The sequence below is a fragment of the Actinia tenebrosa genome, unplaced genomic scaffold, assembly GCF_029948245.1.
Source record: "Actinia tenebrosa isolate PJP-AT-01 unplaced genomic scaffold, QUT_ActTen_1.0 PGA_scaffold0__85_contigs__length_37466705, whole genome shotgun sequence".
Taxonomy (NCBI): Eukaryota; Metazoa; Cnidaria; class Anthozoa; order Actiniaria; family Actiniidae; genus Actinia; species Actinia tenebrosa.
In genome coordinates, this window is record NW_028292569.1 from 18,993,169 (window position 1) to 19,019,331 (window position 26,163).

At 38.9% G+C, this 26,163-nt stretch overlaps 2 protein-coding genes, 1 long non-coding RNA gene and 1 pseudogene across 3 annotated transcripts; 3 read left to right on the forward strand and 1 right to left on the reverse strand.

The window, feature by feature from the left end:
* Positions 1-606: 606 nt before the first annotated feature.
* Positions 607-4,267, forward strand: LOC148913642 (uncharacterized; annotated as a pseudogene).
* Positions 4,268-8,951: 4,684 nt separating this feature from the next.
* LOC148913643 (uncharacterized) lies at positions 8,952-9,762 on the forward strand. Its single transcript, XR_016120203.1, has 3 exons — positions 8,952-9,003; positions 9,124-9,153; positions 9,348-9,762. It is a non-coding gene; the product is annotated as an uncharacterized LOC148913643 (long non-coding RNA).
* A 103-nt stretch (positions 9,763-9,865) lies between these two features.
* Positions 9,866-10,585, reverse strand: LOC148913644 (uncharacterized). The gene has a single exon (XM_089037125.1). It carries the CDS (start codon positions 10,583-10,585, stop codon positions 9,866-9,868), a length of 720 nt encoding a protein of 239 aa, XP_088893251.1.
* A 231-nt stretch (positions 10,586-10,816) lies between these two features.
* LOC148913645 (chromodomain Y-like protein 2) lies at positions 10,817-11,110 on the forward strand (the record flags this gene model as incomplete). Its single annotated transcript, XM_089037164.1, is given in 2 exon segments — positions 10,817-10,885; positions 10,958-11,110. Coding segments are annotated over 2 exon segments (222 nt in total), but the record flags the coding sequence as incomplete, so codon positions are not given.
* Positions 11,111-26,163: the final 15,053 nt, after the last annotated feature.

The following is a 26,163-nucleotide window of genomic DNA, read 5'->3' on the forward strand; positions in this document are numbered from 1 at the left end:
TCCTTGCACAAGTGGTGTGAGCGCAACCCTATAACCCTCGACCGTAAGGCGCCTATCCCTACACCTGAGCACGGTTTACGGAAGTCACCTCAAAAGCGAGAAAGGGTATTTCAAACTAAGGAAGAAACGAGCAAGATTATCGCATGTGTCTATTGTGAGTCGGGTCAACACAAGTCTGTAGATTGTGATCAGGTGAAAGGTGTCCAAGAGAGAAAGAAATCCTTAGCTGCAAAGAAGCTGTGCTTCAATTGTACTGGCGCAAAGCATAGAGCGGCAGATTGTCGCAGCAAGCACAAGTGCCAAAGGTGTGAGGGCAAGCATCACACGTCTATCTGCGACAAACAGCCCGGATCGAACATGATGATAGCGGCTGGGGAGGGTAGCGTGACTTATCCTGTAGTCGTGGTCCTTGTAGATGGCATAAAATGCAGAGCGCTACTAGACACTGGGGCAGGCAGCTCGTACGCGTCAGCTGCACTGCTCGAGCGCCTTAACAAACGGCCTTTGCGTAGTGAATACAAGAGAATTGATATGATGATGCACTCAACAACTCAACGTATAGATGTTTACAACGCGAAGGTGCAAAGCATCGATGGAAAGTTCGAGATGTCAACACTTGTGAGTAAAGTTGACAAGGGAGCCCTTCTTATGCTACCAAACCCAAGGTACGCTGAGATTATCAAAAGCTACAGCCACCTGAAAGGGGTCATCATGGAGGATGACGACACAAAGAGCGAGTTGCCTGTACACCTGATTCTTGGTGCAAGCGAGTACTCACGCATTAAAACCGAAGAAAAGCCAAGGCTGGGACGTTCCGGAGAGCCAGTTGCTGAGCGTACCGCTCTAGGATGGACAATTATGTCACCGGGTAAAGAAATGGCCCTCGGAAACATGCTTTTTGCACGTACATCTCTAGCAGACTACGAGCAGCTTTGTAATATCGACGTCTTGGGACTTGAAGACAGACCAGAAGGTGATCAGAGCTTAGTTTACGAAGAGTTCAAGGAGCAACTGAGCCGCAACCAAGAAGGGTGGTATGAAACAGGGTTGCTATGGAAACAGAACCACGACACCCTTCCAAGCAACGAGAAAGGAAGCATAAAGCGTCTTCAAAACCTGCTAAAGAAACTTCAGAAGAATCCAGATCTGATGGAGAAGTATGATGACGTGATCCAAGATCAGCTACGTCAAGGAATTGTAGAAGCGGTTCCTGAAACTCCAGCGGCAAAGGAATTCTATATTCCACATAAGCCGGTAGTGAGAGAAACAGCCGAGACTACGAAAGTGAGGGTAGTCTATGACGCATCAGCCAAAGAAACCGAAAGCAGTCCCTCGTTAAACGAGTGCTTAGAGACCGGTCCCCCTCTCCAGAATTTACTGTGGAACGTCCTCGTGAGAAGTCGGTTCAAGCCCGTTGCATTAGCCGGGGACATCAAGCAAGCCTTTCTGCAAGTTCGCATACGCCACGAAGACAGAGACGTTCTGCGATTCCACTGGATCAAAGACGGAAATCCTGACGCCGTCACCGTTCTGAGATTTACGAGAGCAATGTTTGGTCTTGTGCAGTCTCCCTTTCTTCTTGCAGGTACACTACAGCGGCATCTTGATAGCCTCGAAGACAAGTATCCCAGGGAAGTACAAGAAATCAAGAGAAGTCTTTATGTAGACGACATAATTACAGGGGGAGAAACCTCGCACGAAGTCGCAGAGTTGAAAGAGACCACGAAATCCATCTTGGGCGAAGCGGGTTTTGAGCTGCACAAGTGGCACTCTAACGATCCAATGCTGGAAGAGGAAGATGGCCATCAGAAAGGCGAAAGTCAGAGCTTTGCAAAGCAGCAGCTGGGAGTAAAACAAGGAGAGACCAAGGTCTTAGGATTGGATTGGAACAAGGAAAGGGACATCATCGCAGTGACGTTCCCAGAGAGACCTCAAGACACGACTAAAAGAGAGATGTTGAGGTTCCTTGCCTCGATCTATGACCCCTTGGGTGTGGTAGCACCAGTAACCCTTGTGGGCAAACTTATCTACCGAGAGGTGTGTGATCAACGGAAGGCATGGGACGAGAAACTATCCAGTGAAATGGTGAAGCGATGGCTCAAATTCGCTAGCAACCTGCCAGAGAGAGCTGAGACACCTCGCAGCTTAGCAGTCTTTCAAGAGCCTATCCAGTCGATTGACCTCCACGTTTTTGGAGACACAAGTGGACAAGGTACATCAGCGGTGGTGTATGCAGTTGTTTCTCAGAACTCTGGTACCTTCAGTGGAATGGTATGCGGGAAAGCCCGTCTAGCAAAGAAGAGTCTTACAATCCCGAGGTTGGAACTTGTTTCCGCACACATGGCAGCCAACCTGGTGGACAATGTGAGAACAGCTCTAGAAGATCTTCCAGTAAAGTCAGTTTACGGATGGCTTGACAGTAGTCGCTCTATACTGGATCAAGGGCAAAGGTTCCTACAAGCAGTTTGTCACTAACAGAGTCAACAAGATAAGCGCTAAGTGCTACATCACTTGGAGACATGTTGGTACCGAAGACAACCCAGCCGATATTGGAAGCCGTGGATGCAGTCCTGAAAGACTTGACCCAACGTGGAAGAAGGGACCAGACTGGTTAACTCAGAAAGATCAGTGGCCTGAGGACAAAACTCTAGAACCAAGCGAGGAGACTGAGACTGAGTCAAAGCAGACGAGAGAAGTGTTTGGAGCAGCTGTCGTCACCGAGGACGAGATGGACGAACTGTTAAAGAAACATTCCTATTGGAAGGCTGTCCGTATAACCACTTGGATTCGGCGGTTCGCGAAGAACAGTCGTCTGAGAAGAACCGAGCGAGTGTCTGGGCCTCTGAAAGCTAAAGAAACACAGTTTCAAGTCAAATGGTGGATAAGGAGAGAACAAGAAAGGTACAGCCAAACGGAAAGGTTCAAGGAAGACCAATTTCGGCTCAACCTACAAAAGAACCCGGACGGGGTCTACGTATGCCGAGGAAGAATCCAGGGAAGCTATCCAATATACATTCCCCCAAGGACATTGTTGGCAGAAAGGATGGTCCAAGATGCCCATCTCCTGACCCTGCACGGGGGAGTGGGTCTAACTATGTCATTTGTTAGACAAACTTACTGGATTCCACAGCTGAGGTACCTGACAAAAGGAGTAGTAACCAAGTGCTATGGTTGTAAAAGGTTCCACACAACAGCATTCCAGAGGCCCCCACCTGGAAACCTACCAACAGACCGAACAGAGGGATCAGTTCCATTCCAAACGGTGGGCGTGGACTACGCTGGACCCATAATGTACAAGATGACAACTAAGAGGGAGGGTAAGGCGTATATCCTTCTTTTCACCTGCAGTCTAACAAGAGCCGTACATATCGAGTTGCTGTCCGACCAGAGTACAGAGGGATTCATCACAGCTTTGAAGCGGTTCATAGCTCGTCGAGGAAGACCCTGCAAGATATACTCAGATAATGGGAGGAGTTTTGTCGGAGCGGAGCGGTGGCTGCGAAAGATCATGGAAGATGAGAAGGCCCAAAACTACCTAGCACATCAATCCATAGTGTGGCAGTTCAACCTAAGTAGAGCCCCATGGTGGGGTGGGCAGTTTGAGAGGTTAGTGGGCATCGTTAAACAAGCATCGTATAAGGCAGTGGGAAGAGCAGTCCTTAAGTGGAAAGAGATGGAAGAAGTGATGTTAGATGTAGAGATAGCGATCAACAACCGGCCCCTTGCGTACGTCGAAGATGACGTGCAGCTGCCTGTATTAACACCAAACTTGATGATATGTGGGCAGCCTAACTTCATCCCAGAGGTGGAAGCTGAGTCAGTCGAAAGCATAGATTTAAGAAAACGAGCAAAGTACCTACGCCGATGCAAGGATGTTCTGTGGTCACGCTGGACCAAGGAGTACGTACGATGTTTAAGGGAACGACATAATCTCAAGCACAATTCCAAGGAGCTACGACTAAAGATCGGAGACGTGGTGTTCATCCAAGGGGACGAGCGGAATCGGGGCAGGTGGAGCATAGGTATCGTTGAGAAGCTGATCAAGGGTAGAGATGGAGTAGTAAGAGCGGTGAGGCTGAGAGCGGGAAAATCGTACCTCGAGCGAGCGCCTCAGCAGCTGTGCCCCATGGAGTTGTCTTGTGATAGACAACCAAGCACTCCATTGCGGTTGAACCCTATAGCTAGAGAGTTTCGCCCAAGAATGGCAGCTCAAGCCGCAAGACAACGAGTCAAGGAAATCGTGCAAGCAGAAGAACAAAACTTATAATCGAACTTGGACATTGAACTTATAATTCTCTTGAACATTTAGCATTTGACCATTTATATTAATTTTACAAGATATTGTTAATTAACGTTATATTTGTTCCTTTCAGGATCAAATAGGGGGAGAGTGTCGTGAGTGTCAGTAGCGAGTTATGTAATCATTATGTGATCTGAGAGTATCGAAACTTGAGAGGAGATTTGAGGGGTGTGTGAGTGTTGTGAGGAGAGTCGGATGCAACGCGGAGAGAGGAGAGTATGTGTATCAAATAAATCGAGAAAACAACAAAATATTGTGTGTGATCTGTCACGACATCTTATAGCGGTACAGTCCCTTGTGTGTAACGAAGGGGGTGATATCCCTGGAAGCCCCACTTCAGGTCTAGCTTGCTAAACACTTTACTGCCATTTAGGTTGTATAGAATTTCATCTACTGAAGGTATAGGGTGACGTTCCCTTACAATAGCCTCGTTCGCCTTTCTCATGTCTACACAAAGTCAAATGTCATCCCCTTTCTTTGGCACTTCTACAACTGGATTTACCCATGGTGTTGGACCTGTAACTGGTTCAATAATATCAGCATCCACAAGTTCCTTGAGTTTCTTTTCCACTTTCAGTCTTACACCAAAAGGTACTGGTCTCTGCCGCTGGGCTACTGGTTTAACACTATCATCTATGTGGAGTTTGGCCTTGAAATCTCTGAGTTTTCCAACTCCCTCAAAGCACTCCTTGAACTCAGTAAATATAGAGGACTGCTCATCAACACTATTTATAACAATCTTTAGGACTTCCAGCTTTTCACAGGTTTCTCTACTCAATATTGGAATTGCTCTCTCTTTAACTACAACAAAACAAACAGTTATTGTCTTATCCTTGTAACAAAGTTCAGCTTCAAACTCACCAACAGTACTGAGGGGTTTTTCTGAACCATAAGAAAACAGCTTTCTATCAGGCTTCTTTGCCTTGCAAACAATTCCTTCACTCTTGAGTTTCTCCCATGTTTGTCTGTCAATAACATTACATGTAGATCCAGAATCCAATAATACTGCTTCAAGTTGAATTCCCCCAATGACAATGTCAATCTTTAATTTGGTATCTCCTTGTCTGCTGTAGTGACTGCAAATGGATAATCTGGCTGCTCAGTTACTTGACGAACTCCTTTACCTCCTTGATTGGAAGTACCTTCCTTTGACTTGGTCTTGCAACAGTTTGCAAAATGTCCCGTTTGCTTACATTTATTGCATACCTTGTTTTCCACATCTGTAGCACGAACCTTTACTCGGTTTCTCTTCCTCTTTCTTCTCTTTTGACCTGGGTGGTTGTTGTCCTGTTCCCCTTCCTTTGAATGGTTTCTTACCAATCCAATTTACATGGCTTGGGCCTTGGTCTGAAGGGTTGCACATATTCCTTGCCTGTCGTTTTACGGCCTCAAATGTTCTTGCTGTATCTTGTAATTCCTTCAGAGTGAAGGCCTGTCCCTTCTCAAGAAGTTTGCGTCGAAGCTCGTTCGAACGGCAAGTTGAAATTATTTGATCTCTGATCTGGTCATTGGTCTGGTCGGCGTAGTTACATGCTTCTGCCTTACGCTTTAATCGTACTACATACTGGTCGATGGTTTCTTCTTCTTTCTGGGTCATTTCCCGAAACTGGTGTCGCTCGTAAGGAATATTTACCTGAGTCACAAAGTAGTCGCTCAGGGCTTTCTCTGCCTTCGCGTAATCCTTCGGTCTTCCGGTATCTGGTAAAACGTAAAAAATATCTTGACAGCCGGTCCTGCTGAATGAAGAAGTAAAGCCCTACGTTGTATCTTGTTGTCATCTTTATCTGGAGCGATAATCAGCCCTTTTCCATCTGCATAAAGTTGAAAACTTCGAAGCCATCGCTTCCATTCCAGCGCCAAACTATTCGGGTCACTGTGTACACAAACGGTTTTAATCCACCAATTTCTAGACTTGAAGATGCCTTTTTTTTTTAAAAATCCCAATTGAATGTTTATCATCCTCGTCGCCAATCGTAAAGTTCTGACTTAATCATTTCTTGGTTTATTTAGGACATAATTGACTGGGAACTTGATCGTATAAATGTAAAGTCCTAAAAATCCAACATGGTCACGCCACGTGTCTATCTAGACCATAATATTTCGCTATACACAGGGATCCCGACACTACAACTAGGATTAGCTTAGACTGGTGTTTGACCATCCTAAATTACCTATTTACAAACATAGCGACTTCGGCTATCTGGCAACTTACGATATAACTTATAAGACATTACTATTGAAACATAACTAAACAATCTTGAGATTTGAGCCCACGATGTGCACGCGCTCAAAAACCGCTGAAAAATCTACAAGATTTTATTGAAGAACTATACGCGTTTTGAGCTTCAACGGGGCAAAACCCTCAAATTTTGTACGGGACTCTATATTTTTTATAGCTCATTCGAAAAAACTCTTAAAAATCTAGGTGATATTAACATTTTAGGAAAAGTTGAAATCAGGAACACATGAAAAAATAGATTTTTGTAGGGATTTTTGTTCGACTTTATGAGATTTTTTAAGAGCACCGAAACTACAAAATACGACAAATCAATGTATTTTTTTGTCTTTTTGTCAAACATTTCCATGTATTATTGTAGAAGGATTAACTAGCCTTCGTTCGTGCAATCATATAGTCTGCAAATAACTATTATCTTATGTATCTTAATGTTTTTCTAATCACTTCCGGTGGCGCAATTTTTACTCTAAAAGCTAGTGCGTAGGCTTCTATTAAAAGCTGATTAGATAGATGCTAGACGTGTTTTGACCGTACGTCACAATATGATGATACATAGTCACTTAAAGATTAAGAAATTTTGGCAACGAATCTAAGGTAGATTTCAAAAGAGGGTTGTCTAACTGTTGGACGACCAAAAAATCATAATTTCACAAAGAGAGTCATTCTGAAAAATTCAACCTACTTGCTGTGGAATGAACAAGGAAGGAAACTTTGGGAAATTGAGGACACTAGTGCAGAAGTTTAATCCAACGGTGTATGGAAGATCGAGCTTTGAGAACGTTGCAGGAGAACGATGTAAACAATAACACAGGAGCGCAGTCAGCATCGTAGTTGACTAGGATTCTTTAAGATTTTTCAAATGATATGCGCAGTTTCATGTAGTGCGAAGTTTCACAGTTTGGCGATTTCTATGTTTCCTGGTAGTTGTTTGACATTCCTACCTAAGCACTGATTTGTGAGGCCTAGTGCCCCAATAACGATGCCCGGTATAGCATTCGTTTCCATTCCCCACATTTTTCTCACCAACTTCGATCTCAAGATCCTTATATACTTAAACAGTTTTCCAATTTGTTTGAAGCTCACATTCTTTTCTGATGAAATTGACATATTAACAAAGAAAGAAAATTTGTCTATGATCTTCTCCTTAACAATTATATACTGGTCTGTTTGCCGTTGTCGTCTTGCAGATCCCATAAGATTACCACTGTCCATTACTTTCCGGCTCTGGTTGGTGTTCATACTAACTGTTCGAAACTTGAAATTCATAGTGCTTACAGAGTTTTCAGTGGATGAAGTTGCCACGTCTGCCGTGTCCTTTTCTATGAATTCACTTCGGTACTGGGCACCCAGCAACAATATGATGAATGGTTTTGTCATACTCGTTACACATTCTACATACATAGTATCATCATATTTACTAAGGATGTGTTTTTCATAGTATCTCGCAGGAGGCACTCGGTGTTGTGCGGCAATTATGAGTCCCTCCGATTCAGACTTTAGATCTGTTCCGCGCAGCCACTTGTGTGTGTTTTTGTTTGTTTGTTTGTTTATCGACATCCGATTTACTTGTTTGTCTTTTATATTGGCCATGCAGAGGTTTAAGTTTAAATCTTGTTCGTAGTTCTACTTGCAGATTATCTGTTAAGGCTTTTCCTTTGTTCTTTAGACTATTCTGGTGGGCTTTCATTTTCCTTTGATGTTATCCCTTCTAGGTTGGATCCCAGTTTGAATTTGTGCTGTCATAGTTAATCCGTTAACTATGGTGCTGTCTTTGTATGTTGTGTACCTGCCCAAGTTATTCAAAATTTGGATTTCTTTTATCTATTTTTGCAGGCTACGCAGTTCCAAGTTCACTTACTTATACCGAAGGCGACAACGCTATATTCAGTAAGCTCAACAACGTAAACGAGAGGATACGTCGTTTTGTATTCGGTGTTTGGTTGAATAGTAGCAATTGGATTCCATGCGTTGTCATAGCTATTAACGATACAGAAGTACTGCATAAGCCGTATGATGAAAGCGCTATATGCAAACCTTTCCTTTCTCGTCTGAAATTCCCAACAAAAGAAAACCTAGAGCAAGGAAAATCGGCCACGGTTTTGCGAAACATATCCTTGAATGACAAAAAGATCTACTACACTGCTGTTTGTCTTGAAGGAAAGTACGAAAATGAGGATCGTGTAATACAAGAGCTCATAGTATTGCCAAGTAAGTATGGCTGTGCTGTGCTGTGCTGTGCTGTGCTGTGCTGTGCTGTGCTGTGCTGTGCTGTGCTGTGCTGTGCTGTGCTGTGCTGTGCTGTGCTGTGCTGTGCTGTGCTGTGCTGTGCTGTGCTGTGCTGTGCTGTGCTGTGCTGTGCTGCTTATAATGAGAGGCTAAGTAAGTGACTAACTAACTTACATCGTATTATCAGGGCAAGTGACGGTAAACACACCAAAATCAACGACGGTCACCTCAAAAACCAACAGTAAGTATACTATTCACTTATAATAACAGACTGTGTCGTGTCGTGTTGCTTTCTGCACCGATAAGTAAGTGTTATGACCATAGACAAAGCTGACTAACAAACTTGTAATCTTCATTACAGGACCAACGACGGTCACTACAAAACCCAACAGTAAGTATGCTCTCTTCTTATAATAATAGAAATCAAATTATACATTTCTTTCTTAAGCAGACCTTAATCAAGAGAACAGCTCAGTTCGCCTCTAGGGAACGGGCTGCTTTTCAGGGACTACACCTGTTTCACTCAACATAATTTCCATAATTTACTTACATAGATTTGTTTACCTTTTTTTTTTTCAATATCAGGCGCTGCAACGAAATTAGAGTGCCAGAAGATTGTAGTATTTTTCATGGTGTGCTTTGCGCTTCTGATGATACTGCCTTCAATTTAATCACAGGGCCGCAACATTTTTTCAGTGATAATTTAAAGTAGCTTAGATTAGGTAAGGTTAAAAACGAGTCAAAAAGAGACTCAGTTTAGTATTCGGACGGGTCTTAAAACCCGTTTGTCTTTTCCCCGTCTATTTAGCAATATATGTCATTGAGCCCTAATGGGCTATGAGTTAATATCTCATGAGGCAGAAGGCTCGAGGATTGGTTATTGACTAATATTGACTCATAGGGCATTAGAGCAAGAGGACTAATTGTTAGTCAAATCCAACTAGTCAAATATTTTACATTTACATTTACCAGTTAGGTCATTCGTTCAATACTGAGTATTTTAGACCACGCTAAATAATTGTTAAAAGGATCAAATAATTAATTTTATTAATTATAATTTTATAAATAGAATAAATAATAATAAATAGTAATTGTCCAAAAAGTTAATAAACATCTGCAACTGCATTCTTAAATGCTGCAAGTGAGGTTGCTAGTGTTGCTTTCTTTGGGAGTTGGTTCCATTCTGAAAGTATTCTTGGGTAGAATGAGTACTTGTAATAATCCTTTGTGGCCATAGGCTGAGTATACACGTACTTCTTGTTGAAACGGGTAGAATAGGAATGACCAAGTGGCTTAATTCTAACATCGTCTTGACAAACCAGCTTATTTCGTATCTTGTAAATCATAGATATTTGTGCTATCCTTGGTCTGTTTTCTAGCGTCTTCCACTTCAGTACTGAAAGCATTTCAGTTACACTGTCCTTACGATCAAAGTGTTTCAGGACCCAGCGTGCAGCTCTCCTCGGAACCATTTCAACCATGCGAATATTTTTTACTGTATAAGGGTCCCAGACAGATGAGCAATATTCCAAAATAGGACGTTCTAAAGCCTTGTATGCTGTTTCCTTGGTACTGGATGGACAATGTCTTAAGTTACGCTTAAGAAAGCCAAGTGTTTTATTGGCTTTTTTTGAGATATTTCTGGTGTGTTCGTTCCAACGAAGATCCTCAGCCAGATGAACACCAAGATACTTAGTAAAACTTACAGAATCCAAGGCTTTCCCTCTAAATTTATAATCAAATACGTCTGGATTCAGCCTTCTCGTAACTCTTATAACGTTACACCTTGAGGTATTAAACTCCCTTTTCCAATCTGATTCCATTGCGAGAAATTCCGAATAAAAATGGGAGGAGCTTATTAATGCAAAGTATTATGCTGTCAATCATATCAATTGTGCTATTGCTTTTCTAATTGGTCACTACCAATTGGTGAACTTATTAGTATGCAAAAAACAAATATGGCGTCTGCGAAGCGAGGAAGAGAAAAAGGATATTATAAATTACTTAATTCTATTTCCACGGCGGACTTTTTGGTCCCCCCAAAAAATCCTTAAAGCAGGGTTAAAGGAAGTCGTATGTGGGAGGTGAAAAGACTGATCTCCTCGCGTAGGACTAAAGACGGGGTAAGTTTTGTTAACTTTGACAATGCCTAGAATCGAGCGCTATATTTCAATTTGTTTAAATATTTTCTACAGAAAACCGAGTATCTTGTCCTGTGGAAAGGTTTCTCCCCATATGAAGCAACGTGGCAAGAGTAGGAAGAAATAACTTTCGAGTGTATACGTGAATTTCGCGCGGAAATTTTAAAACATGTACCCTGGTACTCGTTTTTAGTCTCTTTCAACTAGTTTTTAACGCCTGGTTAAACATTGTAGAAGAAATGGCTGCTCAGAGCAAAAATATACGAAGAAATCGGTTTTCTTATCAGCTTTCTATAGCCCGCGTACGCTCCATTGGCCTCACAATGAAACCTCATTTAACATGGAAGTGGAAGTTCAAAACCGAGCCAAAAACAATTTCAAATAAGCAAAAAATGGGGTGAATTTACGAAGCAAGTCTTCCTCTTTGGAGATAGAGGCAAGGTAAAGTTTGGCAATGCTATTATGTGCTATAAAATCTTATGTTAATGTAGCCAATGTCGACATTCTGCTATATCCTTCCTGTCATAAACAGCATAAAGAGTTCTCTAGCTAGATTTTCGAAAACCGAACCGATTTTTTGCTCTAGCGAACCAATATCGTCACTAAAACGAAGCTTACTAAGATGTTATTTAGACTGAAGGCAAGGTGCCTTGCGAATTCTATTTTGCCAGCAGTTATTATAAGCACAAAGTATAATCGCCATACATTTTCAATAAGTTTTTCGAAGGCCATTAATAAAGGCCAAAAATAAGGTAGGACCGAGCACAGAGCTCTGTGGGACTCCCGACTCTACTGGAACTTGAGTTGACATGGTGCCTTCAATAACCACACGTTGCTTTCTGTCTAACAAAAAAGCCTTAGTTTTATCCACATTAGAGTAACATTGTCGACTCCATAATTTAAAAGATTATAGAGCAGTTCCTAATGTGGCACTTTATCGAATGCCTTTGAGAAATCCATTACTATTACATCAGTTTGTCCACCATTTTGCATTTCCTTGAACAAATCATCAATAAATGCAATCAACTGAGTTTCACATGAGTGCCCCTCACGGAATCCGTGTTGTAAATTAGATATTATCCGTTGTTGTTCAAAGTGTTTTCTTATGTTAGATACTATTATATGTTCCATGATTTTACAGCAAATACAGGTTAACGATACAGGCCTGTAATTCTCAGCCATCTGTTTTGACCCTTTTAAAAAAATTAATGTACTTCCAATCCAATGGGATAACACCAGATTCTATTGAGACCTTGAAGATTCTGTGTAAAATTGAAGCAATCGATGAACGCAGCTCTTTTAGTGCTCGGGGATGTAAATTATCTGGTCCAGGAGCCTTGTATGGGTTAAGCTTGGTTAGGAGTTCTCTAATCCCATCTTCAGTAATATATGTAATATATCATATATATTTCAGTAATATATGTATACATACAACCCAAATGGGCTATTGACTCATAGGACATGAGGGCAAGTGGACTAATTGTTAGTCAAATCCAACTAGTCGGTCAAAAAATATGATAAATGCAAATACGTTTTGAATAGACCTATCCCGAATTCGCTTGACTGGTCAAGAGGCAATGGTTTTAATTCGAGGTTGAACTTTATGAATAAAAGATTAAAAATCATCATATCAAGTTCAATCTCGACTTCAAATCATTGTTTCGGGGTCAGTCAAGCGAATTCAGGATAGGTCTATTAGAGTTAAATCTAATGTTTTGGTTTTCCGAGCCAGCACTTTTCGATACTAGTAGGAAATAACTTATGGCTTAGTAGCGCCTATTCCAATCAAAACGCCATTAAGTGGTTATCGCCGAGCCAACTGAAAATCTAGCCATTCGTAGATGTAATTACTTAAGTACAAAGGCAGCACTTAGCCTCCTCCGCAGGCTACTCGCAAAGGTTTTTGTTGGTATGGGTTTTGTTGCTGTTCGAGAGGGTTGGGTATCCTGTGGTGAAAGCGAGGTCGGTCAACTATCAGCCAACACAGGAAGCCCAGTATAGCAAAAGAGAGAGGGAAGAGAGAAAAGAGCAAAGAGCAAAGAGACGCCTGCGGAGGAGACTAGGCAGCAATTTCTTTTCAGTTCATTAAGACCCCGAGTGTTGTTCCGGCTGCCAATATATGACGAAATAATTAAATTCCCTCGAGCAAAAACTAATTACAGTGCTATTGTTGCCCCTAGAGGGATTGTGTTGATCTATTGTTAAGGACGTTCATTATCAAAATTACCAATCATCAGATTTTTTTAAAAGTATGATGAAAGAACATCCTACCAAAAGTAAAATAAGCAAATAAAAAATCGGGGTCCCAGACTTCGTTTAGTCGTCAGAATTCATGGAAGCTCACCCTTTTTTATGGTAAAAAAACGCGAACAACGTAAACATGGAAAGCTGTCAAAAATATGTGATATTTTACTGAAAAAATATATTTGTAGTCCCCATTTTTCACAGAAGACTAGAAAATAACCAAATAACTAGTTTGAACTAACATTTAACTAGCATTTGAAATGTGTGTAAAAAGGTAGAAATATAAAATGTTGTTGTGCTACAATTATGGACTCGAAGCATTCGCGTTATGTGAAATTCTTTTCCAATTAAACACAGAACTGTAATTTTAATTTGAACCCATCGTCAGATTTTTCAAGTTTTTCCTCTAAAGTTAGGTATTACCGAGTACTTTCAACAAAAAACTTAGTTTTAGAGCTTAAAGAGATCAAATGACGTTTTTATGAGATTTTGAATGACGTCATCACGATGAACGCGCTCACTAAATTCCTGCGTAGAAAGGATGCGCGCGAACAATACACATGAACGTCCTAAGATTATACTGCAGTATAGGAAAGTATAGGACGCTATCACATTGTAAGTCGACAAAGTAGTTAGTTCAGTAAGTCATCGAAAGAAGCAACGAGATGAATCATTACCGAAGTAGGAAACCTGAGAACCTCTCCAACTATTCAAAGAAGGAGCGAGTGGGTTAATCTGTAGCGCTACGTGGGAAGGGATTGGACGAAAGCTTCTTAGAGCAAGTCAAGAAAGGTGCAAGCAAGTAAGGTTGGTTGAAAGATATTTGAACACTGAACTTTCAGCATAAACATTTATATCATAGTAATTCCTTTATTGAGTCTAGTTGCAGTTTATATATAATCTATAACTTTACGAATTTATCCTTAATTAAGTTTCTAAATAAATGTTGTCATTAGTGTATTGTTATTCGTTGTTGTGCATAGTTTTTCTCGGAAGGAAGGTAGGATACTCGCGGAGGATAACGGTATGGATATCCTAAAGCGTCACACAAGGCTTAAACCCACGACCCCTCCTGCATAACAGTCTGGTGCTTAACCAACTGAGCCAAACGGGTTGCGGTTATGGTCGTTAAGGCACGTAAGCCTAACGAGGGTCCTGAAGAGGGTTACTAATCCCATTTACCAGCGCCCCCATTTTGACCACTGATCCCATAGTCCCAGCTATGTTTTGCTCAAATCTCAATACCAATTTCTGATTGTTTCTCTCTCTCTCTCTCTCTCTCTCTCTATCTCTGTCTCTCTCTGTCTCTCTGTCTCTCTGTCTGTCTCACTCTCTGTCTCTCTCTATATTTTTTGGAATGTATGTGAATCCCATTCCCAGTGCATAAAATCCCATTATCAGACCAAAAACAAAGGCGAATCCAAGTTTTCATCTTACCCCTATCGACATTTCGTAGTGCGACATTTTTTGACATTGGAAAGATAGAAAGATCTGATGCAGGAATGAATTAAAGCTAGAGATTTAAAGCAAACGTCTTGGCATGGCATCGCCAGTGACACCAAATGAGTAACTAGAACTAGAGTCGTAGTAAAGTTCTCGAAGGATAACATTGTTGAAGGAGCAGCTTGAACTTGTGCACGTCTTTGCTTCAGCTGAAAAAGGAAAACTAACCATATAAAAGGTTTGGATTGCCTTAAGGTGGCCGTAATATTTGATTGTCCAATAGAATTCTGATTGACAATTTACATATCAAGATTATATTGCCCACTTTAGAAACGAGGTGAGGACTGGGAACGAGTTTAGAATAAACCTAGTTAAAAATGAATGAATGAATGAATGAATCACCTTTATTTAGCCACGGTAATTCCATCAACTTATAAATAAAATTGCTTTCCATGGAAACCGTGATATATATATATAAATTAGAAATATATTACATCATTGAATTACTCTAAAAAATTATAAACCAGAAAAGTATAATATGAAAAGTAATTACAATTTTCCTTTAAATTATTTGAAAGACTTTGCAGATTTAGCAGATAGCGGCAAGCTGTTCCAAATCGTAGCACTTTGGAACTAAATCTTCTTTTAAGGGAATTTGTCTTCGGTTTAGGAAGAGTTAATATGAAATTACCTCTTCTCAAATTATAACTGACAGAATCTCCCAATACATTATAATCAGCTCTTAAATACGACGGAGCTCCATCTTTTAGAATATTATACACCAAACATGATTTGTGCTTAAACCGTCTTTCTTCTAGGTTTTCCCATTCTAATTTATTAAGAATATCATAAGTAACCGCATAATCGTCCATACCACAGGAAGACCAATTAATTTAATTATGTACCAAAGGAAGACCAATCAGCAAATTTATGTTTGCTTTTGAAAAAAAGGTCAGTTCAACTCGTGTTATTTTGGCGCCATTTTGAATGCACAGGGACTACAATCGAATCATAATATATCACAGCACAAAGGAAGCCCACAAAGAGAAAGGCGAGAAAAATGGATTCAAATTATTTCTAGGTTTTTTTTCTGAGAAAAGAATGCAGCATAAACTATGCATAACTAACATAAACATGTGGTTAAGGTGGCTGCCTACTTTTGAACGTTCGAATTGAGCCCACAATGAGCGCGCGCTCAAAAACCGCTGAAAAATCACAAGATTTTATTGAAGAACCATACGCGTTTCTGGCTTCAACAGGGCAAAACCCTCAAATTTTGTACGGGACTCTATATTTTTTAATAGCACATTCCAAAAAACTCCTAAAATTCTAGGTTATATCAACATTTTAGAAAAAGTTTAAATCCGTAACACATGAAAAAATTGACTTTTGTAGGGATTTTTGCTCGACTTTATGAGATTTTCTAAGAGCACCGAAACTACAAAATATGATAAATCAGTGTCTCTTTGTATTTTTATCGAAAATATCCATGTATTATTGTAGAATGATTGACTAGCCTTCATTCGTGCAATCATATAGTCTGCAAATGACTATTATCTTATGGATCTTAATTTTTTTCTAATCACTTCCGGTTGTGTAATTTTTACTCCAAAAGCTCGTGCATAGGCTTTTATTAAATGCTGATTATCTCGAAAACGAGCTCGGGACACCCTATTTTTCTTTCCAGATTTAGAATCAGCATTAAATCAGTTTCAATTGGGAAAATCGAAGTTTAAAAAAAAGTTTAAATCAATTTCCAAAAGTAGGCAGTCATTGATACTCAAAGTGATATTCATGCTAATAATGACATTTCAGCACCAAGACTGTTCTAACTCGACAGGAAAAGCATTAAGGAAAATGCTTCAAAGAATTTTAAACGCTACACTTCTACATGGCTGACCTCATTGAAATAAATTTGGCGTTATTTTTTTTCTCTGATGTCTTATATTATGATTCGATAAGGGAGCGCCTGCCAGCATCCCTTGTTATCGTTCGAGGGAGAATGAAGGCTGCTAATTGGCTCTGCTTAAATATCTTTGATGGACAGCAATCAATCATATATCGATGGTTTGGACTTGCCATCAGTTCTGTCCCGCGATAAGACGGACGACACTGAAGAGTTCAAATTTAGATTTATTTAAATCCAATGGCGGTTTTCGTTTCAAAGTATTCGAATCGTCTTGCATTCCAGAGTGTCGAAGAATACCTTCGGAAGCCGCATTCCAATTCGTGTAGGCAATGTGCTTTACGAGAGTTTTACTCTCTTTATCTCGAGGAATTCTAACGACAACATTGCCATATTTACTAGTGTTTCGCACAACAACTTTTACTTGAAAATTTAAACGTTCTTTGGCAAAATAATTGAAAATTTGACATCCTTTGGCAAGTCGTCCACATTCAAATACGAGGAAATATTTGCATCGTTATCCTTTTCCAACGATGGGCTTTTGTTTCCTCAACGGTATCTTTTGGTAGCTGATCGACTTCTTTGCGCACGACGACTTTGAACACATTACCTTAGTTGTTTTCAAACTTTACCTCAAGGGACTCGATTTATTTTATTTATATATCCACAGCGAATATTTGATTTCTTCTAAAGTGTGTGATCGATGGTCAGTGTTCAAACGGCCGTTGTGAAGCGTGAGCGTGTCACGTTACATCCAGATCTTGAGAGGTGTTATTATCTAATTTAAATGCAAGGTAGATTTGAGTGTCGTCTGCATAGCAGCGTACTTGCGGTAAGTGATGGCTAATAATCTCGAAGAGACGACTGGTATAATGAAACTTTTAACCCACAATGCTCCACGCGACTTGATCAACTTCCTTTGAAGAGTGACACAGCAACAAATATCATGTTCTTGTTTAAGCGTAAGGTCCGATCAAGTTCATCAAACACGAACGGTTAAAACCTCGCAACATCTGTCAACATAACAAATCACAAAGCATCCGATTGGTTCAAAAAAAACCTATGACGTCAATCATTACAGATCCAAATAATGATATCAGAATAAATTATCCCGAAGAGATATCGAATAGCGAAGCGGTCTTCGGGACTTTCCCAGAATAGCAGTGATTCACCATACTCGGTACTGGAAAACGAATCGGAAATCAGTAAGATCCATTGCTTCGTAGAGACGCCCACCTGTATAAAAGTCCTTGTAAAAGTATGAATGGTTTATATCATTCGAGGAACTCGGAGGGAGACCACTTTGTAAGTTGTCCAACTTCAACGTGGTCTTTAGCTTTTAAATCGGATAAACTTGGAAAAAACACATAGTTGACTTTGATATAAACCAATAGGAGCACCACTTATATGCGGTATTTAAATAGTCTGGGGGGGAAACACAGCAGAGAGCTTTGAGATTTTCTCATTTCAAGATTTTCAACGTACATACAGTATTCAAGTACTACATTGCAGCACTGGACACGATGAGTGATCCAAACGAAGCTGTTATTGTACAATGAACCTACTGAGAGCCTTGTACGAGTTGTTTAGAATGGTGTACGACATCATACAACTGCTGCTGTGGAACCAAGTACAGGAAAGAGACGAGGGTAATGAGAAAGTACCTGAAGAAAATGAAGAAAACATTTAAGATACGGGTAAGGAAAATAACATTATATACACCCATCAATAATTCCAGTAAATAATATTTTATTCAACTGAACCTGCTACTATACAGCTTTCAGTGCGCAACTTGTGATGAACTGCTCGCCACACTGAAGATATAAAGTGAAGGGAAAACCCATAAACGATTAAGATAAATGCCCGAGAAATGAAAAATAATTCAAAATTAAAAGAACGCGTTTTTATATAGTAGTGAATTACGACATATTTCATAAGTAAACTTTTTAATTTCTTTAAAATTTTAGATTTCTTATTGGTTATATTGATATCACAACTGCGCTATAAGAAATTAACCAACGATGATATAGTCTTCCACACAGCCCCTTCCAGAGTCGTCACGCAACACTTTCTCACCTGAGTAGAAAGGGTAGTAAGCATTGCGGAACGAAACTTATAGCGGCTGTGTGGTAGACTAACCACGTATTGTTCTGTGTAAATATAACAGATAGGAAACAGGCCTCAACAAGCTAGTTTTTTATGTGTTTTCCCGCCGTGTCGTGCGAGTCCGCTAACCTGCTAATATCGATGTCTCCTGTGTGCACGTGTATGTTATTGTGTTTGATGGGTACGACGTGTTTATGTGCGTTCATCTATTGGTAAGCTTTTCATTGTTCGCTCGCTAATATTTGTCGTGAATGTAATGTATTGTTCTTTGTTTATTAGGATTTTACTTTAGGAAGTGAAATCGTAAAACCTTTGGATGAATATTGAAACAAATGCACGTTTTCGCGACCGTCAGTTTGATATCACCCTACAAAGCCGGTCAAAAAAGTCAATTCTAATTGGCCAAATTAGTGACCGGTCCCTTCTTACTACTATTCTATTTTTGAACTTTTGATTTCTTTGCAGACCGAGAACAGCAAGCCACCGCTAGATATTAGAGCAATAACCAGACGATGTACACAGCATATAGAAACAAGTATATATGGGCCTGACATCCGTTGGAAATACACTAGAAGTGTGAAAACGTTGAATAAAGTATTAGATGTAACGGTTGGCGTTACTCTTGATAGATTTATCCTTCAGGATTTGTATTTTGATATATTGTATGTTTAGTAACGCAAACCTGTAGTATTTTTACATTGTAATTTTAGAGCTTTCAGTGCTTATCTATTTTAATAGCTATTAATATTTTAATAGCGTTAAACGCTGTTTTCTCGTATGATTGAAATTGTCTCTTTTTGTCACATAAGGACACAGCATATTTAAAAAAAATCAAATTAATCACTTTAATTAACATTGTAGTTCGAAGTCGAATTCATGAGAAGAAGAAAACATATCCCATAATGAAAGAGATTATTTGTGTGTAGTTACGTTTTTGCAAATTTTGCCAGAAATACAGGATGTTCGTGTAATAAAAACAAGAAAAGTACACAAACTGCTATGATATCTGGATGAAAATAACCCTCAAAAAAGAGATTCAAGATATTGGATGGCACCTTTGGCAACTATGATTCCGTTTAGTTCTAAATTCGAAACGATTCCAAAACTCGTCCTGTTTTACGAGTGTCTAACAAATCTGAGGTCTACATTTCACCATCCGACTGGAGTTTAGAAGTTGTGTTGTATGGAGGGAGGAAAACCTGAGTACCCAGAGAAAGCCCTGCAAGAACAGAACGAACAGTATTATATAGCAATATTATATGGGTTAAGAATGTAAGTTTTTGTGCAGGAAGCGAGCAAATCTTTTCAGTCTCGATTTCTGTCCACAAGTTACACTTTCATCTCGATTTCGCACGATATACAAGATCAAGAATTCATAAATCGAGTAAAGCCAGGGAATGACTTAGATCAAAATATTACCTTCAGAGGGTTTGTTTGGAAGCAATGCCTTGCATCAAAAACGTAGTCGCATAAATTTTCATTTCCTCACAAGATACACAAGATGGATCGCGAGGACTCAGGTGGATTGAAAGGTTGTCAAGTAGTTAGCCGACTATATCATTTCGTTTGATTCCATGGTGTTCAGTTAGGAAACTTAGCACGGACAAAATTCCATCATTTTGATCATGTTATTCAACCATCGCAGACAACAACTTATATTCCCCTGTTTAAATGATCAGATTTGCATATCATACATGCACTGCGTGACAAGTGGAACGTGACAGGATGATAACCAATAGGGTCGTTTCCTGATTAGGGGAATCCCCTAAATATGTCTGTATTAATGATATTAGCCCCAGGCTCTTTACAAAGAACATAGACCATGATCATGACTTGTTGAATATGATAGCGTATTGTGAATGTGATCTTGCTATATTCTGTATATTATATGCCAGGATAACAGAAAAGCGGTTCTCTCAAACACTATAAGCTGAGGAAACTCATAAAGTCGGTTAGAAAGATGTCTCGTCGGGAAAAGCATAGTTCTTGTGAGATTTAATGATCGATGAACATTGTCACCTTAGTGCTCTTCGCTCTTTTTATTGTGGTCAAATGTTCTGTATCTCAACCGGCTTACAGGGAGAGGCATACAGAGTTCCTGGGGAGAGGTTAGGGGCCTGAGGAGAGCTTGATACTAGCTCAGCTTAGTATCCGTTGACAGTGACAAGGGGAAAAGAGGCACTTAGTTCGCAGTCTAGGTGGATTGAAAGTCTGTCAAGTAGTTAACCGACTCGCTTGATTCCAAGGTGTTCAGTTTAGAAACTTAACCCGAAAATCCATCATTTTGAGGTTGTTATTCGACTATCATAAACCAATGTTTGTTCCTTGTGTAAACGTTGATCAGATTTGCATATCGTTTGTGTACTCTGCCTGACAAGTGCGATGATGTGACAGGATGTTAACCAATAGAGTCGTTTCCTGATTAGGGGTTTTCCCTAAGATGTCAGTATATGATAATTAGCCCCAGGCTATGTGAATGCAAATTCAACTGAATTGGCCATTTGCATTATGGCGTCATTTACTACTACTACCAGACTCCATTGCACACTGTCTTTTGTTATGTTAATTAGCACCAATTGTCTCACTATTCCCATGAGGAACTACAAATTTGAATAAGAAAGAAAATTCACGAAGCATTTTGGTAGTGGTAGTAAAATGACGCCATAATGCAAATGGCCTATTGGAGAAAACAAGTGTCGTGGTGTGAAGCTCTGATCGCTTGCTATATTCCCGTATATTATTCTTCCATCCGAAAACGACAGAAAAGCGGTTCTCTCAATAATTGCAGCCTAATATAATCGAATAAGGTTTTATGAATAGCATTTTTAATATAGCGCTTCTCAATCACGCGCGAAATCGTAAACTTTCTGTCGAGACAAAATGGAGTTTTCTTGGACACCAATAAAAGTGTTTCGTAAACATTGTTGGAAAGCCCAAACCTTTTAAGGGCACGTGCCTATAGAACGTCTACCAACAAAACCTACTTCGTGACAAAGGCAAATTATACGATTTTACGCGTGTGATTGAGAAGCGCTGTAATGTTACATTTGAGCTTCACGGGGGTCCCCTTGGTAGAAAAAAAATTAACCTCCATATACTCTCCTTACGACATTAGAACATTGTCACACAACTCTAAACTCGCAGGTGAATTTTTACGGAATAAGATTAGTAAATTATACAACAAAAAAACATTAGAGCGTCACGTTGAATAATATTACATTCTGTTTATGTCATCTTAAAGCAAAATAACTAGAGTTTACGCCGGGTACCGGAAACGTTGTGTGCTGATAGCCTAGTTTTAGTCAGTCCAAACTGCGTTATGTGACGTAGGTGGTAGGACGATCAGTCATTGGTTGAGAAGCGCGGGTAATGTAGTAGCGAAGATGCCCCTTGTTTCTAAACTTTGTGTCAGGACAATTTCATTTTCCCTACATCATGGACTTACTAGAAGGAATACACGAAATGATGGAGATGATCGTCTGCATTTTATACTTGATTCACGTGAACCGTTTGGAGACTGACTGGAGAGAAGAGAGGCCTACAAGGGGAAAAGAACCAGTGGAACATGATGAAGAGGAAGACTAATAAAAAGGTACAAGAAACTTGAAGCTAAAACTGGGATTTTTCTGTTTGGGATGAGAATTTCTGATCCGCGACTGAAGTTAGAGATAGTTCGAAGAAGTGCTGGAAAAATAAAGAACCTCACCGCAAAGAAGAATCGGAATATATTAAATAAGATCAAGTAAACTTAAATAATAATGCGCCTTTGATTTCAAGACCGGTGAGCTTATTATTACTGTTTATTTGTGGTATTCACGAAGGGAAAAACACTGCTCTAAAACGGCTAAACACCACTTAGAATACCAATTACAACAAGCCAGGAGCAAAGTATGTTCAGTTTTTTACCTATTGAATTTCTTTTATTTTTCGTTCCATAAATTTTTGTAAGCACAAGATTTGTGTCCGTTTACAATAGAGAGCGTACGAATCGAAGACGTTTTCCGTGACGACAACGTTATGTATTGTGACCTGATGGGACGACGTCGACGACGTCGACGTCGACGACGTCGAATAGAATATACACATTTGAGACACGACGCCGTTGTGAGCGCACGCGTCTCATTTTCCCGCCATTTTATTGTTTTGTTTGTTTGTTACAAAACATAACAATTAAACAAAAAATGCCAAATTTCCGAGAAACAAGAGCTTATATTGCATACGCTTATCAAAAAAATCTTATCAATGTCCGGGAGTTTGTGCTTTTATACGATTTAAACAAGTCCAAAAATCAGGAATTTCCTTATTGGAACTACGAAAGATTTGATCTAGAAGAGAAAACAAATAATGAATGTAAGGCCGAGTTTCGTTTTTTTTTACCAAACGGGCTGCGACACTCCAATATATGTCACGCAGTAACCTAAATATTTTTCAAAAACTTTCAAGGAAATCTTGTATTCTGTATAATCTTTCATATCTTTTCCTTCAGATCAATTATAATGCGCTCTAACAACAAGTCGTTATCATCATTTTTATTCGTTTATTTCAACGTTTAATGTATATATACTAGTCAAGAGAATATTCTCTTGACACTTGTTCAACAGAATATTGCTGATATAGTTATCTAGACAAAATTCTTAACTTGGACAGTATAACAATGATGATAATAATAATAACAATAATAAAAAAAATAATAATAGTAATAATACTAATAATAGTTATAATAGTAATAATAGTTATAATAGTAATAATAGTTATAATAGTAATAATAGTTATAATAGTAATAATAGTAATAACAATAATACTAATAGTAATAATAGTTATAATAGTTATAATAGTAATAATAGTAATAACAATAATGATGACAATAACGATGATAATATATATAATAATAGTAATAGTAAAAATGATAATAATAGTAATAATAATAATTATTATGCACTTTATTCAAGTCACCTATGGATATCGATGTATATAAGATGTGTTTGGTAGATTTAACAGTTGGCGTACATCTTGATAGTTTTAGTCTGAAGGATTTGTAGTTTGACAGATTGTAATTTTAGTACAAAATATTGTAACTGTAGAATTTTTAGTGCTAAGATTTTGTTTAAACTGAACGATTAAAAATAACATTGTATAAGTCGAAGTCAACTTAAATGAAAACAAGATCCATGTATGCAGGATTTATTTCAGTCTAGCCACTACATACGAGTATAGACAAGTTCATTACTATTATCCAGATCAGATATAACCAAAGCATTCCCAAGACGTTTGAATGAGGTTATTTGAAGAAAGATATTAGCAAATGTGAGGTAGCCTTCTACAGATATTACCAGTGTGCTGAGAAAAAGACAGGATACTTATCCAATGTAACACCAAGATTACAAACGCAATCAGAAAGTTGACTAGTAGATTTGGAGATTGAAAAAGATTGCAATATGGGATTTCTGACGAAACGAGAAGTAAAGAGAATAATTTGAGTTTCATTAGGGCTGCACACATTAACAAGTTCATCGATTAATCGAACAACTTGTTAATGTTTGCAATCCTGATAAAATGAAAAGACACTCGTTTTAGACTATTAAGCAAGACGCTCTTGGAGCGTGCACTGGGCTACCCAATGTGCGAGTATGCTGGAGCTTGTTTAGCACTTAATCTTTGTTGTGTACCGCTATTTGGGAGGAGGGGGTACTTTGGAAAATTTTAGGTGTATTTTTCTTTCAGAACTTTCCAACACTATTTTATCTCACAACAAATTTATTCAAACGCGTACACCTTTTAAATGTGTGGGTTTTTTTTATTAAAATGTACCGCTTTTTTATATCTTTAACCAGTGAAGTGGAATGAGACTCGGGCACCAGGACAGACGGATTGGGGTTTAAATATATGTGATATGTTTCAGTTATTCTAATTGAATTGATATACATTTCTTTCTAAATGGATACTAAATAGTGTTCACTTATCTTTAAGAATAAACGTCATTTCCAACCATTGCAAAATCATTTAAGGCAGTGAATGTACATCAAATTTCCGATGTTACATTTGTTATTAAAGGCATTACTAGGACACACCATGACGTTTCTAGCATCATTCAATGTCATACTTTCCATACAAGAGGAAACTATTTCGGGACTGTATTCATTCAAGCAAAAACCCTAATAAGATCGACAGCTAAAAGGTGAGAATAAGTCAAAACTAAAATATCGTTCAGTATTACTTTTATTTTTCGATGTTACATTTTTAGAGTTGAAAGTACGAATTTAACATTGTTCTCTGTAATTCCTCGAAGTAATCACGCACCGTATTAGTGATATGCCTATTGTTCGGTGGCATAGTTGGAAACATGCGGATCATGGTTTCACTGATCGTCAGTTTGCGGAAAGATTACGTATTATTATCGCTAGGGTTTCGGATTTCATTCGGCGATTACAAAAGCGTACTAACCCACCCGTACTAAGTCAATTTAACTGCGAATACAAAAGCTTACTAAGCCTTTCGTACTAAGTCAATCTCAGCCAGACCTAGGGGGAGTACCCTGGAATATTCGAAAGGAACATTTCAGTCCTTCTCCCTTACTGAATGGCTTTCAATAATTACTTGTTCGGAGAAACAAGTTAGACTTATTAATATTCTTTTTGAGTATGAGTCAATAATTCAGAGGAATCATGAGTGTTGTTTGGATTGTTTATAGTTTCTTGGCAACGAATAAACTATAAGATGCCGTATTCGAGTATGAGTCTACTCTTACTAGATCTATGAATCAGAAGAGCCATGAGTGTTGTTTGAATTGTTTACAGCTTCTTGGCACAAATAAACTATAAGATGCCGTATTTGAATATGAGTTTACTGTTACTAGATCTATGAATCACTCGAACCATGAGTGTCATTCGCATTGTTGATAGTTTCTTGGCAAAGAATAAACTATAAGATGCCGTATTCGAGTATGAGTTTACTCTTACTATATCTATGAATCACTCAAATCATGAGGTAAGGTTCCTCCCACCCACGAGTAATTTATGTCGTCTGACAACAATCCTCTCCCCTCCCCACAGTGCCAATCTTAGTCATACGACAACAAGCCGAACTCAACTTTCGGAAATTCAAACTTCCCGCCTCATTAATTACGACAGCTCTGATTGGTTCATAACTAGTTGGTTCAGCGATTCTCTCTTTAGTTTAGTTTAGTGTAAAGATCGGACTTGCATAACAGATCGCTGAGAGATATGACATTACTGAACATACCAAAAACATTTTCTAAAATGGGGCAACTATCATTTAAGTTTGCTGCGGCTAAGGATTGGAATGATGTGCCTAAGGATTTGAGAGAACTTAGTTATTTTCCAATTTAAAAAACAAGCTTTTTAAGTTTTTTTTTTGATTTTGATTAAAAAAGAGCATGCATAAGTGTACTGTACGATAGATTTTTTCCTTCTTCTTCATATATTTATTTCGTTATTTAATTATTAACCAATAGTCTACACTGAGGCACGAAAATCACGCGTTTTTCGATATATCTTTTGTAGCCTAATGTTTCTGTTTTCTTTTTCTTTTTCTTTCGAGCCCT